This window comes from Furipterus horrens, unplaced genomic scaffold, assembly GCF_987537825.1.
Source record: "Furipterus horrens unplaced genomic scaffold, mFurHor1.1.pri manual_scaffold_17, whole genome shotgun sequence".
NCBI lineage: Eukaryota > Metazoa > Chordata > Mammalia > Chiroptera > Furipteridae > Furipterus > Furipterus horrens.
Window position 1 is genome coordinate 77,400,539 of NW_028327187.1, and position 17,860 is coordinate 77,418,398.

At 38.4% G+C, this 17,860-nt stretch overlaps 1 protein-coding gene across 1 annotated transcript; it reads left to right on the forward strand.

Annotated features, from left to right (window-relative positions):
- Window positions 1-836: 836 nt before the first annotated feature.
- Window positions 837-2,495, forward strand: LOC149991324 (spindlin-3-like; the record flags this gene model as incomplete). The annotated part of the gene is made up of 2 exons (XM_090264094.1): window positions 837-882; window positions 1,222-2,495. Coding segments are annotated over 2 exons (819 nt in total), but the record flags the coding sequence as incomplete, so codon positions are not given.
- Between the last annotated feature and the right edge of the window lie 15,365 nt (window positions 2,496-17,860).

A 17,860-nucleotide genomic window follows, 5' to 3' on the forward strand; every position in this document is an offset into this window, starting at 1 on the left:
GAGGTGAACTTACATTTATTATTTTCCTCATGTCAATTTTCAGTTTTTTACACCATGGCACCATTGTGCATACAATTCTTTTGCTATCGGTCGGCAGTGGGGGAAGAGAGACAGAAAAAGAGAAAAGGAAAAAAAAATTATCCTCAATGGGTAAAGTCCAGGAATGACTAATCAGTAAAAATCACCTAGGGATTGGGTCAAGGTGGCAGACTAATCACTAGTGCATTTCTCTCATTCCACCACAAATCCCTTTAATTTACTAGAAAGGCAGGTTTCTGTGTATAAAGAATAACTCCAGAAAAGCACCGGGTAAAGGAAAGGACGAATTCCTAGATAAAAAACAAATGGGGCAGGGGCTCCGAGGTGGGGGTGGGGAGCCTGGGGGCCCGGAACTGGAGAAAGAGACAGTGGGTGGTTGGGGGGTGGGGTTGTTTTGGGCTAGGCTGCCTCGGATTTTGGAAAGGGGAGGGTCCCGGAGTCAAAGGATTCTTCTCTAGTCCAGGGTGGAGGTGGGCGTGAGAGTTGGGGGAGGGAGGCGCACGTTGTTTGGCAGGAAGGGGAGGCCTCTCTTCTGGAAGGAAGCTGCGCTATGGAGGGAGGGAGGGGACTGCTGCAGCTGTAGCAGCTCGTGGGTGGGCGGGGAGCGGAATCCGGATGTGGCAGATTGGTGTCTGCCGCTGACAGGGAGGCCGAGGTCCCGCGATCACAGTGCTTGAGCCACAGCCAACATCCTCTTCGCCTGCCTGGCCGCCTCCTAGATACGCTCCTCATCTACGGATTCAATCCAACCAGCTTCAGCAAGCTCCCTGCTCGGCGCCTGCTGATCCTCTTTCCCCCTCAGGCTCATAGTGAAGGCAGCAGAGAAGTGCTGGATTTGGGCACGTGACGCCCGCGATCCTTGGCTTTGGGGAGTCTGTGCCACCTGACATGGACAGTGTTGGTATACGGGCGGAGAGAAGTAGGGGGTGCCTCCTGTTTCTTTGACCCTAACAACAACTCCCTCGCTCTAGATAGCTAGAACGAACTGGGGAGCAAGGTTACAGCAGGCACGCGCGAGGATGCCTTGATTTTCCAGCTTTCCTGTGTAACTTTCGGGAAAAACTTAGGCGTGGGTGCACGGAATACACTAATTAGGAGACGAAACTCACTGTGTCATGCATCGAAATTACTTTTTTCTTTAATTTCCTTTCTTGGCCTGCTTTGCTACTGTGCTCCTCTCAGGCACGAAGACCCTGTTCGGAAAGGCGTCTGCAGGGCAGCAGTCCAGAACAGTCTCAAGGCATGCCAGTGTGCCTGTTACCATGATGAAGAGAAAGGCTGCACACAAGAAGCAAAGGAGTAGACCCCCTTACCAGCCTTGGAGGAACATTGTTGGCTGCAGAATTCAGCACGGATGGAAAGATGGAGATGAGCCTCTAACACAGTGGAAAGGAACTGTTTTGGATCAGGTACTTGTAAACCCCTCTCTGTATCTTATCAAATATGATGGATTTGACTGTGTTTATGGATTGGAACTGCACAGGGATGAAAGAGTGTCATCACTTGAAGTCTTTCCTAATATTGTTGCATCATCTAGAATCAGTGATACACACTTAACAGAAATTATTATTGGCAAAGCAGTGGAACATATTTTTGAGACAGAGGAAGGTTCCAAAAATAAATGGAGGGGGATGGTCTTAGCTCAGGCACCTGTAATGAAAACATGGTTTTACATTACCTATGAGAAGGATCCTGTATTATATATGTACCAGCTCTTAGATGATTATAAAGACGGTGACCTACGCATCCTTCCTGATTCCAATATTTCTTCTGCAGAGAGGGAACCAGACGTCATAGACAGCTTGGTAGGTAAACAGGTGGAATATGCCACAGATGATGGCTCCAAGAGAACTGGCATGGTCATTCATCAGGTAGAAGCAAAACCCTCTGTGTATTTCATTAAATTTGATGACGATTTCCATGTCTATGTCTATGATTTGATAAAAACATCTTAAAGGTCATCTTAAAATTTGCCAACTCTGTGAGGCTATTTGTAAAATCTGCACACAAAATCTTGATTGTTTTCGAATTTGTAAGAACCATTTTCTCCATTTCTGCACGTTTTTGCCTGTCCCCCCCGCCCCCAAAAGGAACTTGCACTCAAATATTTTTGGAGGAAACCTTTTGCCCTTCTCTCCAATCTTTTTACAGGTTTCTTCCCACAAGAGGATGATGCATCTGTTTAGTGAGAAGGATAAAGTCTGACATCCATTGGCCCATACTTTTATCTTGGGTGAGGTTAATAGATTAATTGTACATGAACACCTGTTTCCTCATTCTTTTGGGTGTGTGGACTCTGCTTTCATTAAACTGTAACATTTCCTCAGGTATTAGGTATAACTGGCTGGGTAAGTTTCTTTGCAACTTCAACACTTCCCCCTAGGTGGCTTTGAAAGTGTAATTTGGGGAAGAGTGGGAGCCCGTTTTGCTCTCCTGTCTAAGTTGCGTTTTAAATTCTAACTACTGAAAGTAAGACTTACATGTTGTTCCCCTTCTGATTCTTGCACCTATTGCTCAACTTGTCTCAAAATCAAGAGGGTAATTACTTTGCATTTCAGTACATAAGCATAGGCTAAGAAACCATATAAAATTGATAAGAGGACAAACATTTGGGAACCAAACTCCAAGTGGAGAAATCAGTGTTGTTCACCAGTGGTATCAGGGTTTCTGTGGTCTGCAATATCTAAGGGTAGGTAGGACCTGTAGACATGGAATGGATTTTAACAAAGTTAGGCTAGCAGACTTTAGCACAAGTAGGCTTTGCCAACCAATGGAGCATTAAGCCAGACTCTTGACTAGAGTTCACAGTCACAGGGTAGAGCCTGAGTTTAGCAAGGGTTATCAGGCCTGTCTAGGATCTCAGAATGAAAGCAAAAATCTGGATTCAGGCTGAGATACAGATTTCTTTCCTATACCAAGAGAGACTCTGAGAAATTTTAGATTAGGTTTTAGATTAGAATCTTAGGGGACTTCCAAGTCCCAGGAATATAAGGTGGGCAAGGCTGTTGCCAAAAATAAGAAAGGCTGCGAAGTCTTTGCTTCTTCACAGAAACCGGTAGGCTCGTTTATTATGTTGTCTTAGCAGAACTGTGGAACACATAGGTTAGAATCAGTGCTAGATAATTACTAGACTTAATGATGTTTTAAGTGCTTAATGCTGGCTGGCATTGGTAGATAGAAATCAACTGTATCCTGTTTGTTGGCTGGTCCTAAGATACTCATGTGAAGATAAGGGTGAGCCCTGCTGCAGCAGAAAAATAAGGAACAGAATGGGTACTGTACCTTCCATTATTGAAGGCATTGGTAAAGGTTAACCAAAGCTTAGGGGGTAAAAAGTTGAAAAATAAGTAAGATTTTGGAGAGGAGCATCTGGCAAAAGCTAACACTTTCTTACTGGGTTTCTGTAGAAGCTCCATTAGCATCAACAGACAGGCCTTGAGCTTCCACAGATTTGGGGCTGGGACTCCTGGCAATATAATCAAACACTTGGGAAATATCTTCCAAATCAGTTTTAAGTTCACACATCATGGATTCTGGACTGCTGGCACAGGCAGACTAGCTTCCTGCTGAGTATGAAAGCAAGAAAATATCTTTTGTTCTCCCATGTTTTCTGTTTACTTTTCTTTCTTTTGATACCACTGTCTCCTATCAGATATTTGACAACAGCAATTTAAGTCTGTACTACCCAGTGTACTAAATCCTGAAGATATAAATTTGCTTGGGGTATCAGTTTTAGTGACTGAGAATTAGTGTGCTTTCTAATTTTTTTTTTTTTTTTTTGATGTGAGGATGATCATCTTTTGTCCTGCTGATACTATGGACTCTTAAAAATGCGTAACATGCAGTTGTGGGGTTAGATTAATTCAGCCCCTAAAATCCTGAACCACACGTAATCAAGAGGAAGACAGCTCCGATTTTGACTGCTGAAGGAACCCCGCATCTGTCCAGATATCTTTTGTGAGGCCTGTATGGCTGAAATGAGCAAAACAACAAATTGGGAAAGGCAAAATTTTGGACTTTAAAATAGAAATTTAATTAGGAGTATTACTTTCTCCTTTGGAGTTAATAGTTGGAGTGGGTTTTATATAGTTCAAATTATGACATTCTCATCATGTTGATATTATAATCTTTGGAGTATTTTAATATGCCATCTTTGTAAGCTATATCATACAATGTGGCTGGGCCTAATTTGTAAATTAGGGATAAAATAGTGAATGAATTTTCAGCATGGGGTATAATGTAGCCTTGGAATTAACTTATTTATTGTTCTATTCAGACTTATTTCAGAGCTCTCTAGGGTCAAAAACAAAACTGCTCACTAGTTTTCCACAGATGGAAGCAGTACATTCTTAAGATACTGTTGGTTATTCCCATAAGGGGCAGCCAAGCTCTGTTTGTTAACCATAGTCTTGGGTGTTGACCATTGTAGCTCAGAGAACAAAAATGTCCATGGGTATGATGGGATGTGTCTTATGTCTCTCTTCATGTTTCTGATTCAAGAAAAAAAAAAGAAAAATAAAGGACTTTACTTCTCAAAAGTATTTGGAAGAAAACTTCTACCCATCTCCACTTGTCTCTCATTCAGTCTTCCATATGGGAGGAGGAATAACTTGGTAAAATTGAAAAAAGCATATTATGGATAAGCAACCTAGGTCCCTCTTGGCTCCTCAGCTCATTCCTCAAGCAAGGTATGGGAAAACGTGGGTGGGTAAATGTCTATTTTAGACTTGGTAGAAGTTCATTTCAGGCTCAGGTCCAAACCATGGTCTCATATCAGTAATAAAGCTGTTATATATTTTTATTTAAAAAATGTTAATATATAATTTTTTTTGGAGAAAAACACATCGCTGGTAAAAATGAAACAGTACAAAAAGGTATAGTAAAAGGTCTCCTTTTCTCCTTCCCACCCTTACCTCAGTCCTTCAATCAATCTCATATTCCAAAAGTAACCACAGTTACTAGTTGCTATGTATCATTCCAGAGATAATCCATGTATTTACAAGCATATTATATATGTGTGTTTATCAGTTTTTTTATATAAATGGTGGCATTCTATACATGCTGTTTGAATTTTGCCTTTTCATTTAACAATATATTAAAGCTGATATTTAATCCCTCTTTGATTCCTTATTGTTTAGTTGATTTAACCACAAGACATTAATGGTAGAAATTTAAGATGATGCAAATTAATAGAAAGATATTCTGTGCTCATGAATTGAAAGCATTAATATTGTTAAAATGTCCATTCTAGCCAGATATGTACAGATTCAACACTTCATGGAACTTCTTTGTAAGAAATCACAAAAGGCCCCAAATAGCCAGAGAAATCTTGAGAAAGAACATAGTTGGAAGCATCATATTTTGATTTCAAACTATTACAAAGCTACAGTAATCAAAATAGCATGATATTGGTGTAAATACAGACACATAGATCAATGGAACAAAATATAAAACCCAGAAATAATCCCACACATATACGGTCAATTAATTTGTGACAAGAGGCCAAGAATATACTGTCTAAAGAATAAAATTTAAAGATCTTATTGCCTTTAATCAGATTCATGAATCAGGTATTATTCCATTTAGCAGATAAAAGCTTTGAGGAGTTGTGCAAAATGAGACTTTTATATGCTAATGGGAAAAGGACAAGGAAGTTTTACCAGCAAAATGTGGATTGGTTGTGGTAATGTAACCTTCCTTTTCAGGCGGATTACCTTATTAGTGATGACTACATAATTCCAGTACCTGGCTGGTTTGGCTCAGTGGATTGAGCGTCGGCCTGCGAGCTAAGTGTCGCTGGTTCGATCTTCCAGTCAGGGCACATCAGAGAAGGAAAACTCTGATTCCAAAAAACCTCTGCTGCCTTGCAGCATACCTCTTCAGGGGAAAGGCTAAGGGAGTAAACCCCGACAGAAAATCCGGAGCCGGAGTCCCTAAGGCGGTTTGACGTTGTAGTCAACACCGGCAACTCCTGCGGCGCACCTGAAGCCAAGCTGTATTGACTCCGTCTTTCCCTTGGACCCTTCAGCTGCGAAGAGAGGTGGGGGTCTGCTGCATGGGCAACAGCAGACCCTCCATATCACCCTGCCCAGGCTCTGTAGCTTCAGCTTCACTGGAGAGGACACTCCAGCGTCATCGCAAGATGTCGATTCAACACGGGAGGAGACAGATACCGTGTCACTCCCGAGTCGGACTGCACAACCATTTTCGGCGGTGCAGATAGACTCTTAAGAAGCTACACCATCGTCTCTCGAGACGGACGGCTGCCGACGACGACATAATTCCAGATTGACTGATTTAAGATTCCATTCCTGGGAGATGCTGAAACTGTGATCAAGTTAGGTATTAAGTCTTGGTTTTGTGATATGGATAAGTTGATTTTTTTCCCTTTCACCTGTTGTTGCTTTTTAAAAAACAATATAAAGGGGAAAGGACAGTCTCTTCAATAAATGGTGTTGGGAAAACTGGACAGCAAAGCATGCAAAGAATGAAATGTCCACTATTTTACACCACACACAAAAATTAACTCAAAATTGATTAAAGACTGGAATGTAAGACCTGAAATCATAAAACTCCTAGACCAGCGGTTCTCAACCTGTGGGTCGTGACCCCTTTGGGGGTAGAACGACCCTTTCACAGGGGTCGCCTGAGACCATTGGAAAACACATATAATTACATATTGTCTTTGTGATTAATCACTATGCTTTAATTATGTTCAATTTGTAACGATGAAAATACATCCTGCGTATCAGATATTTACATTACGATTCATAACAGTAGCAAAATTACAGTTATGAAGTAGCAACGAAAATAATTTTATGGTTAAAGGGTCGCGGCATTAGGAAGGTTGAGAACCACTGTCCTAGATGAAAATATAGGTATTAGGCTCCTTGACATTTGACTTGGTGATTTTTTTTTATCTGATACAAAAAGAAAAGGTGACAATAACAAAAATAAACATCTGGGACTACAACAAGCTAAGAAGCTTCTCCATAGCAAAGGAAACCATCAATAAAATGAAAGGCAACCTACTGAGTGGGAGAAAATATAAGCCAGTCATATATCCGATAAGGGATTAATATCCAAAATATGTAAAGAACTCATAAAATTAAATAGCAATAAAAACCAAACAACAAAAAATATGGACAGAGAATCTAAATAGACATTTTTTTTCCCAAAGAAGACACCGATGCCAATAGGTATAAAAGGTGATTAACATCAATAATCATTAGGGAAATGCAAATCAAACCACAAAGAAATACCACCTCCCACCTTTTAGAATGTCTATTTTAAAAAAAGAACCAGTGTTGGTGAGGATGTGAGAAAAAATGGGAACCCCTGTAAATTCTTGGCTGGAATGTAAATTGGATCAGCTACTATGGAAAACAGTATGGAAGTTCCTAAAAAAACTAAAAATGGTACTACCATATGATCCAGAAATTCCAGTTCTGGGTATTTATCCGAAGAAAATAAAAACACTAAGCTGAAAAGATATATGCACCTGCATGTTCATTTTAGTATTATCTTTTATTGAATTTATTTGGGTGACATTGGTTTGCAAAACCATATAAGTTTCAAGAGTAAAACAATACACTATTTACATTATTTATAATAACAAAGAGATAGAAACAACCTAAGTGTATGAATAGGTAAATGAAATGTTTATATATTATACACACACAACAGAATGTTTAGCAATAAAATCAATAAAATCTTACTATTTGTGACAACATGACCTGCTAACTTAGGAATTTATTATCAGATCATCTTGTGAAGTTACTTTTTATAGAACCCCTTTTTCATTCACAATTCCCCATTGTGGTCATACATTAATCTGGAGAATGCATTTATGTATAACCTTTTGGTCAGACAGTGTTGTCTCACAGCATCAGGAAGACTCATTCCTAGGAAGTCTCAGTATTGACGTATTATTTAAACAGTGGACCACTGGGGATGGAGCAATACTGGATCTATAAAATGTGAGTGAAAACTAAATTTTCCCCAAAAGGGAATGGCAGATAAATGAAAGCCAGTCAGGTTTTGTGGCCTCCTTTGTGAAAAAAAAAAAAAACAAAAAAAAAAACTCTGGGTCATTTCTATCCTGTGAACTGTCATGATCCGAGTTTTGCTTTCTGTCTCATTTTTCTGTATATGACATCTATTATAATGTTTCTTAAATCTTAAATCAGTCAATCTGGAATTATAATGTTTACATGAGCCATAAAGAGAATTTAAAACTATCTTAGCCCTGACTGGTGTGGCTCAGTGGTTTGGGCGCTGGTTTGCAAACCAGGGGGTAACCAGTTTGGTTCCCGGTCAGGGCACTTGCCTGGGTTGCAGGCCAGGTCTCCAGCCAGGTCCCTGGTTGGGGGCATGCAGGAGGTGGCCATGCATTGGTGTTTCTCTCCTGCTCTTTCTCCCTCCCTTTCCCTCTAAAAATAATAAGTAAAATCTTCAAAAAACCTGACTCATATGTGTTCAGTAGCTTGGCAATATTGTAAACTGCCTCTGTCAGTAATGTCAGCTTATAAATTCCTTCATTTAAGTCCAGCTTAAATTCCCTATGTTGATGCCAGGGAGCCGGGAAGAACCAAGCCATCATCTTGGGTTTGCCATAGCCCATAGCCCCAACTATTTGTTTAATTTACAACCATTGTTCACTCATACATAATACACTAGAAGTTTTTCATCACTTATTTTACAATGCTTCCCATGCAATTTAGCATTAAAAAAATATTTTTAGGTGTTCCAGGAGCCCTTCTGGAACACTACAAAGTATATATATATAAATTTTAACCATTTAATTCTCAATTTCTAATAAAAACTATGGTGTATAAAAAAGAAAAAGTATAACTATCGTTCTAGTATAATTAGCAGACAGAAAAATACAATAAAAAATGGATTCTGAGTTCAATAGTGATCCGTAGATATACAAGCCTTGTCAATAGCTTTAGATAACAGTCTACTTCTGATGTCACTAGCTTCTAGAGGAGACGTTGATGTCTGTTGTTGAAGGCAAATGTCAGAGACAGGGGTAGATGTTCATCTGAGGCTAGGCATCTTTTTGAGATGAAAAATTTTCATTCATGAATAACCCCTTTAAGTTTAGCTGCCAATGGGTTAGTTAGTAACACCTGATAATGTCCCTTCCAATGAGATTGGAGGTATTTTATTTGACGTCTTTTACAATAAATAATATCTGGTTGTAAGACATGGTCTCTGAAGTCTTTGTCTCCCAGGAGCACTCAATCAAATGAATAAATTGCTAATTTATGAATTTCTTTAAACTGGATAATAAGTCCTTGACAATAATACAGAATATCTCCTCTTAATAAGGTTGGCTCATATAATCCTTCACCCAGAGGAATAGAGTGACCAGTGACTATTTCACATGGAAAAAGGCTATGTTTACCAAAAGAGGTAGACCTCAGGTTGAAGAGGACAATAGAGAGCTCTTTTGACTAAGGAAGAATAAAAGCTTTTTAAAAAATTAGCTAGTTGAGTTTTAATTGTACCATTTGTACATTCCACCAATCCAGAGGAATAGGGGTGACAAGTACAATCAAAATGTACAATAGGCCGTATGTTACAAATGAATTGCATTATTTTCCCAGTGAAACGAGTCCCTCAGTCACTATGTAACTCAGATGTAATTCTCCAACTGGAAATTATTTTCAATAAAAATATACCTACCATTAAGGCTGTTGCTCTGCTGCAAGAGAGTGCCTCAATCCAATGAGAGAATATACAAATCATAACATGTTTGTATCCTTGAGATGGTGGTATTTGGATAAAATCAAATTGCCATACCTGAAATGGACCTAAAGGGAATGAAAAATGTCCCTGGGATCCATTAAGTAGGTTTTCAGGATTATATTTTGGACAGATAGTATATCTGCTATACATTTTGTGAGTTACAGTAGGAGAAGGCTTCTGGTAGTATTGTTTACTCCATGAAATCATCTTTTTAGAACCCCAATGTGTTAGTTTATGTACATGTTGACGTATAGGCAATTGAGTCCCTTATAGGTAAGATTGGTTCTTCACTGGGTCCAAATCATATCTGTTTGGGTAAAAGGTTCCCCCCCTTTTGTTTCCATATCTTCTTTTACTCTTCTGTAGCTCCTTTAGAACTGAAAAGAAGTCTTTTATTAATTTAACAGGGAGCAAAGAACATTCTAATGTTTGGATAATTTGATTGCTTACTGCTGCTTGTTTTGCTGCAGCATCAGAAAAATGATTTCCTTTTGCTTCCATGGTGGTAGCTTTAGAATGTTCTGTAATATTGATAATTGCAAATTTTATCAGTTGCTGTATGGCATCTAATAATTCTGCAACCTATTTAAAAAATTATTTTTATAGACAGTCTTGGGGAAGTTATGAAGCCTTGTTGCTTTCATAGCATTCTAAACTCATGAGCTACACCAAAGGCATAGAGACTGTCAGTGTAAATATTGGCTATTTGATCTTTGGCCAATTGACAAATTTGATTTACAGCAATTAATTCAGCTTGTTGGGAAGATTTTATTTCAGGTAAGTAAAAATTTTCAAATTAAATCCACAATGGAAGTTACTGCATTAATTACCCTGTTCATCTTTAAGTTCCATCTGTAAACCAAATTAAGTCAGCATTATCGATAAGAGTTTCCTGTAAATCATTCCTAGAAGCAAGAAAGTATTCAGTAAATAAAATGCAGTCATGGGTGTTCTCATCCTGTAAAAAAGGTAGTAAAGTTGCTGGGTTAAGACTGCTACATCAACTACAGTACTATCATGTGAAGAAACCAGTACTTCATAAGAAAGAAATCAGTTGGCTGATTGAGTAATGCTGAGTATCCTGAGAGTTTAACAAAGATTCAACAAAATGAGGAACATTAATGGTTAAAGGAGAAACCATAACTATCTCTTCTGTTTATTTGCAAAACATGGCTGTTGCAAAGATGGGCCTCATACAAGGAGGGAACCCCTTTGCTACTGAGTCTAATTACTGGCTTTAATATGCTATAGGTCTATGATGAGCTCAATGTTTCTGACTTAGGACTCTTAAAACATTTCCTTTGTTTTCATGTATGAAAAGGAAGAGAGGAAATTTATAATTATGGTGCCCCAAAGAAGAAGCTTTAAATAATTCTTCCCTTAGGGATTCTATAGCTTGTTTCCCTTTGGGATTCCATTGGATTTGATTGGGTCAATCTGATTTTAAAAAGGCATACAGAGGTTGAGCCATTTATGAAAAATTTGGAACCCAGTTGCAACAGTATCCAGTTAACCTCACACAACCTCTAAGCTGCTTCTTGTTCTTGGAAGAAGAAAGGATAGGATTCCTCTGAATATTTTCAGGGTTAATTAGTGGCCCATCTTTAGATAGAAGATGACTAAGATATTTTGCTTGGGGCAAAAAGAATTGAAGCTTGTTCTTTGAGATTTTATGTTCTTTTATAGCTAGCTGTTCTAATAGGCAAATTGTGTCCTTTGAGGAATCAAGTAATGTTCTAGAGCATAAAAGTAAACACACATACTGGATTAAAGTAGAACCTCTGGGAAAATTAACATCATTTAAATTAGCCTTTAGTGGTGCAGCCACTATGGAAAACAGTATGGGATTACCTCAGAAAACTAAAAATGGAACTGCCTTTTGAACCAGCGATTCCACTGCTAGGATTATACCCGAAGAATCTTGAAACCCCAATTCAAAAGAACTTATGCATCCCTATGTTCACAGCAGCACTGTTTACAATAGCTAAGTGCTGGAAACAGCCTAAATACCCATCTGTAGATGAGTGGATCAAAAAACTGTGGTACATTTACACAATGGAATGCTATGTAGCAGAAAGAAAGAACTGCCATTTGCAACAACATGGATGGAACTAGAGAGAATTATGCTAGTGAAATAAGCCAGGCAAAGAAAGAAAAATACCATATGATATCACCTAATACAGGAACTAAAGAACAACACAAACAAACGAACTAAATAGGACAAAGCAGAATAACAGTCAACAGGGGGGAGGGGGAGGGAGAGAAGGAGGTTAAGTAAGGGAAGGGTTTAGTCAAGGAACATATATAAATGACTCATGGACATGGACAACGGGGGGGATATGATTGTGGGAGAAGGGGTGGGCTGGGTGGGGGAGAGAAATGGGGGAAAAATGGGACAACTGTAATTGAAAAACCAAAATAAATAAATAAATAAATAAATAATAAATTAGCCTTTAGTGTCTGAGAGAAATAGTGGAACTCTGTATATCCCTGGGGCATACGGTCCAAATAAATTGGTAATCTTCCCAGGAGAAGAAAAAGAGATATTAACTCTTTTCCTACAAAACTGCTGAAATAGGCACTACATAAATATATTACTGAAAAATATTTGCAGTCCTCAGGAATGGCTGATAATATGGTGTGTGGCTTTGGAACCTCAGGATGCCTGATAATAACTTTTATTTAATAATAGTTCTGAGACCCTGTATGTATAAATTTCCATCCTTTACCATGAGTTTCTTTACTGGGAGAATAGGAGAATTTCAGGGGCCCATACATGGAATTATAAGCCCCCTTTTAAAGCAATCTTGTACAGCGAGCTTAATTTCAGTTAGTGCATTAGGAATTAACCCATTTTCCGTTTGTCTCAAGAATACTCATTGGCAGAGCTTGCTTGTGGCTGCAGCATTTACCCCGAGATAATTTGCAGATTACAGTCCTAACCTTACCCACAAAATACCTCACTTTATTATTATTTTTGTATCACTCACATATATGAAGAGTCTTTGGAAACAAATGACATCATTCTATTTGTAGCATTCTTTTTTAGTAGTGGCAGTGAGCTGCAGTTTTTCTTTTTCTAAACAAGAAATAGGTTAAAGGATATTTGGTGTATATTAGGTAAAGGCGTCAACAGCAGCAACAACAGCCATCTGCCTTCACCTGTAACAAGTGCGGCAGGGATTGTCACTCCCGAGTCGGACTGCACAGCCATTCTCGGCGGTGCAGATAGACTCTCAAGAAGCTACGCCATCGTCTCTCGAGACGGACGGCTGCCGATGACGATGATGATGATTAGGTAAAGGCAAAGTATTGTCAATAGTTTTTTTTTTTTTTTTTTTTATAGGCGTGGCTGACTTGATCTTCCCAACATTTATACTGGAAAGAGCCCAGAGCTCAATAGAAATGCCTTGCAACAAATGTTGGCTCCAGATTCATTTTCTTTTGTGGAGGTTTCTTTAAAATCATTATTTTCTCAATTGGTTCAGCATCTGATTCATTTAGCTCTAAATACATTTCACCCTTTGTAGAAATGTGTATGTAGGTACCATGGGATTCAAGAAAGTCTCACCCTATCAAGTGAATTGGAGCAGATTTGACTAGCAAAAACATGTTACCCTGGAACATTACCCAACTGAAAGGGAACAGGTTCTGATTTAAAAATAGACATTGGTTAAATGGATATCCCTGTCATCTGTAGACATTTTACTCCAGAGGGGAGTGATACAGAGAGATCCGATTAAGATCACTGGGGAGAAGTAGGAGGAGCCATGAGAGGAGTTTGCCGAGGCAATGGAAAGTAGTCTAGGACTGGACTGGCTGAGAAACTGAATGCCTCCAGAGCCAATGGAAATAAAAAGAGAGCTGGCTCTTTGGCTCGCAAGCTTTTCTGGCTCCAGAGTTGGCTCTTTCTCAGGCTCTGCCTCTGGCGCAGGCTCTTGGGCTCACTGTTCTTCCTCGACACTACCTGGATGATCCTGCTGCAGCTGCCTGCACTTCCCAACAGATGGTATTTTCGCTGACCTGGCAGAGGGTGGCAGGGTTATTCTTCTTTGGGTGTTCTAGAGGGGATTACCTCTGAGGCAGAAACCTGGCATTCTTCCGCAATTGTGTAGCTTTTGTGTATTATGTTGTTTTAGTTTGTAAACTAACCCTATAGAAACTAACAAGGGAAAAGCTAGGAAAACCTGGGTGTCAGTTTAGCATTAATTGATAGACTTAAGTAATTAAAGCTGTGACTGGATCAGTTAAATGACTGATTTTGAATGAAGTCTCTTTTCCTTTTATCACTGAACCTTTGCCCCTCAAATTTTGCCTAGAGGGTGGCGGCCGGCAGCAGGACCCCAACTTGCTGTTCGGTAACAGAAGGGAAACTTAATTGGGTAAGATTTAGAACAATTAACTTATCCCTGCTATCCACAAGAACCTTAATAGTTTCCCCTTTTATGGTAATTTTAATTTCTCATAAAGTATGGGTAAGGAGAAAGGGAAATGCCCTCCCAGTCCTCAGAACAGCCCCATGCTTGCTTCTTGCTCCTTTCTTTTTCTAAATCCCATTTCAGCTTTCTACAACCATTCTTAAGATGACCTGGCTTTCTAGAGTAAAAGCGGTCCCTGCTTTCTATGTGTGAAAAAAAGGTTTACAGGGAAATCTGGCATGATTGCTTAGTTGCTGGGGCTGTAAATTCATAATTTTAGTAGCTTTATCCTTTTCTTCTTTTTAAATAGCTTTAAATAATTGTTTGGCCAGAGTTGCTAGTTAATCAGCATGTGTGTGACGGGTCAAAATTTTTTTCATGTTGTTTAATTCGAGTTAAAAGCTCTGCATCCTTCCAGAAATGCTGAATTGAGCATTGGATCATTTTAAATTATCCTTAAAACTGTCTGGAGACAATTTGAATATAGTTTGAAACATTTTGAAAACACTCAAAGAAAGCATGTATGGTTTTTCATCATGTTTTTATCTACATTGCTGGATTTTCAGGAAGAGCTATTTCATTGCATTTTTCCCATTCTGTTTCTCTTTGTTTAAAAATACTCTCTAGTCCTGACCAGTGTGGCTCAATTGGTTGGGCATTGTCCTGCAAAGCAAAAGGTCACCTGTTCCATGTTTCTCACATCGATGTTTCTCTTTCTTACTCCCTCCTTTCCCCCTCTCTAAAAATAAATAATCTTTAAAAAAATCCTCTATAGGAATTTTCCACTAGTCCTATCTAACCATTCTGCTGTTTTGCTTTCAGAAGTTAATAGGTATATTAGGTGGAAAATGTCAGAATAGCCATGGTCACATATTCTTTTTATGATCATATATTCTAAAATTATGAAATCAACAGGGTCATGGAGAGAATTGGGAAAATCTTTAAATTTCTTAATTCTGCTTTAGTCTAAGGATAGTAAATTATTGCCAGTTCCCTTTATCAAGAGACAGACTTTTCTCTAAAGCTGCCAGAATTTCAGGTTCTTCTAGGCTATCTTGGTCTGCCTTTATATTCTAAGTTTTCCTTAAGTCGATTGAGAGAGATGGTAGAGGAAGTATAGAGAAAAGAAGAGGTGGAAGAGAAAAGGAGGGCAAATCTGGAAAAGGCAACTCAAAGTACTGGGGCTGCTGGAGAAAGGGGAAAAGTGGGGTTTTGGCATTGAACAATTCTAGAAGCCTCTTAGTTCAGAGACTGTCTCTTAAAAGTTTCTCACTACTTCCTGAGGAGAAGAAAGTCTGTGCTCCTTTTAGAAGCTTGTATTTTCCAATCAAGCTAAGTGTTTCATTTATTCAGTTCAATTTTAGAGGCTGCTTGTTCCAATTGAGCATGCAGAAAGTTTAATTTGGAGGTATCAAAAGAGCTCCATCTCAGTTGTCTTAAAGCTGATATCACTTTTACTGAAATCTCACCATTTCTGTAGATACTTGCAAGTTGAGGTTCCATATGTATTGTACATAAAACTGGCTGGAGTACTGAAAGGAGGCTGACTGTTGTGGGTCTCATTGGCTTTGGAGGCATGATTTCCCGTGTTAAATTTAATTTTTGTTTTGGCCAGTTAAAGCCACAGTTATAAGCAGCCACATAAGAACAGTTCAAATGAAGTCAGGAACCTCTGCCTAAAGCAGGTAGGTTTGGGATTCCATTGAAAGACTCACCCAAATTTACCCAATGCAAAGCAGGGAGCTAGTAGAGCACAATGGTCCCCTGCTAGTACCTAGCACCGGATCCACGGGATGGTCTGGAGTGGGCTTCTTCAGATTTCTGCCATACTATGCCAAGTTAATGTCAATGTAAGAAACGCCCAATCTTGTAGAACTTTATATGAGTTTGAGTTAAAACAAATGTTGGATATGCCTAGAAGCAAGATCTCAATGGACTGAGAAGAATGCTTCCAAGAAAAAGAGCTTGTAGTTTCTTTAATGCATTTGAAAGGAAGGAGGGAACATAAAGAAGTTTACATAAAGGTGGGAGAAAGTAAGTCAGGGATTATATTACAGGATAGTTAAGATTATGTGCTCCCTTGATTATGCTTGGTCATGTTTTAAAAGGAGGGGCCTAAAAGGATGGTCATGTATTAGAAGGAGAGGTCTGAAAAAGGCATTTCAAAGGTGTGTTAACCTAGATGCACAGAAAAAAAATGGAGAGGGCATGCTTAACGCAAAGATAAGCCTTTTACTAAAGAAGTTATATGTCTGTAGTGTGACTAGCCACTATGACTTGCCCAGTTAGGAATTTATGAGCAGATCATCCTGTGAGGTTACTTTTTATAGAACCTCCTTTTTTATGCACATAATCATATATGTAATGACAGTCTTTGTTGTTACAGCTTTTGGCTTAAAGTCTATTTTGTCTGATAACAGCATAACTACTACTGCTCTATTTTGATTTCCATTTTCGTGAAATATCTTTTTCCATGTCTTCATTTTGAGCGTCTGTGTTCTTCAAACTGAACTGAGTCTCTTATAAATAGAATAAACTTGGGTCTTGTTTTTAGTCCCCCACCCCATTCAGCCACTCTACGCCTTTTGCTTGGCGCATTTAATCTATTTACATTTAAAGTAATTATTGAGAAATTAGAAAAAAATAAACTGCCACCTCTCAGTAAAATAAAATAAAATATTTATTGATAGGTAAGGACTTACTATTGCCACCTTATTAATTGTCTTAGCTGGTTTTTGTTGTTGTTGTTGTTGTTTTGGTTCCTTTGTTCTTTTCTTGCTGTCTTCCTTTGAGAATTAATGATATTCCATAGTTAGACTCTGATTTCCTTTCCTTTATCTTGGTTGTATGTAGTGTAGGCTTTTGCTTTGTGGTTACATTGAGGCTTACTTAAAAATCTTATAAAAGTTTATTTTAAGTTTATAAGAACTTAACTTCAATTGCATATAAAATCCTTTCCTTTTCTTACCCCTCTACATATTAAGTTTTTGATGCCACAATTTATATATTTTTATATTGTTTATCTATTAATACATTGTTATGGTATAGCTGTTTTTAATACTGTTTTCCTTTAACCTTTATACTAGAGTTAAGTGGCTAATACCACCATATTATAGTATTAGAGTATTCAGAATTTTACTTATACTTACTTTTACCAGTGTTTTATATATTTTCATTTGTCTTAATGCTACTAGTTAACACCCCTTTAGTTCAGCTTGAAGAACACCTTTCAGAATTTCTTGTGAGGCAGGTCTAGTGGTGATGAATTATATCAGCTTTTGTTTGTATGGGTAAATATTTCTCTCCCCTTCATTTCTGAACAACTTTTTTGGACAGTATTCTTGGTTTGAAGTTTTTATCTTTGAGCACTTTGAATATATTATTCTATTCTCTCCTGACCTCCCCTCTCTCTGCTGAGAAATCTGCTAATAGGCTTATATGGGTTCCTTTGTATGAGATTATATTGCCTTGATGCTTTTCAAATTCTGTCGTTAGTTTTAGAGTTTTCAAATAACATGTGTTGGAAAAGACCACTTTAGATTGAAATTTTAGTGTGACTCATTAGTTTCATGAGCTTCAATGTTCAAAACTCCAGTTTAGGGAAGTTTAAGCCATTTTTTAAAATTTAAATAGGCTTTCTAGTCCTT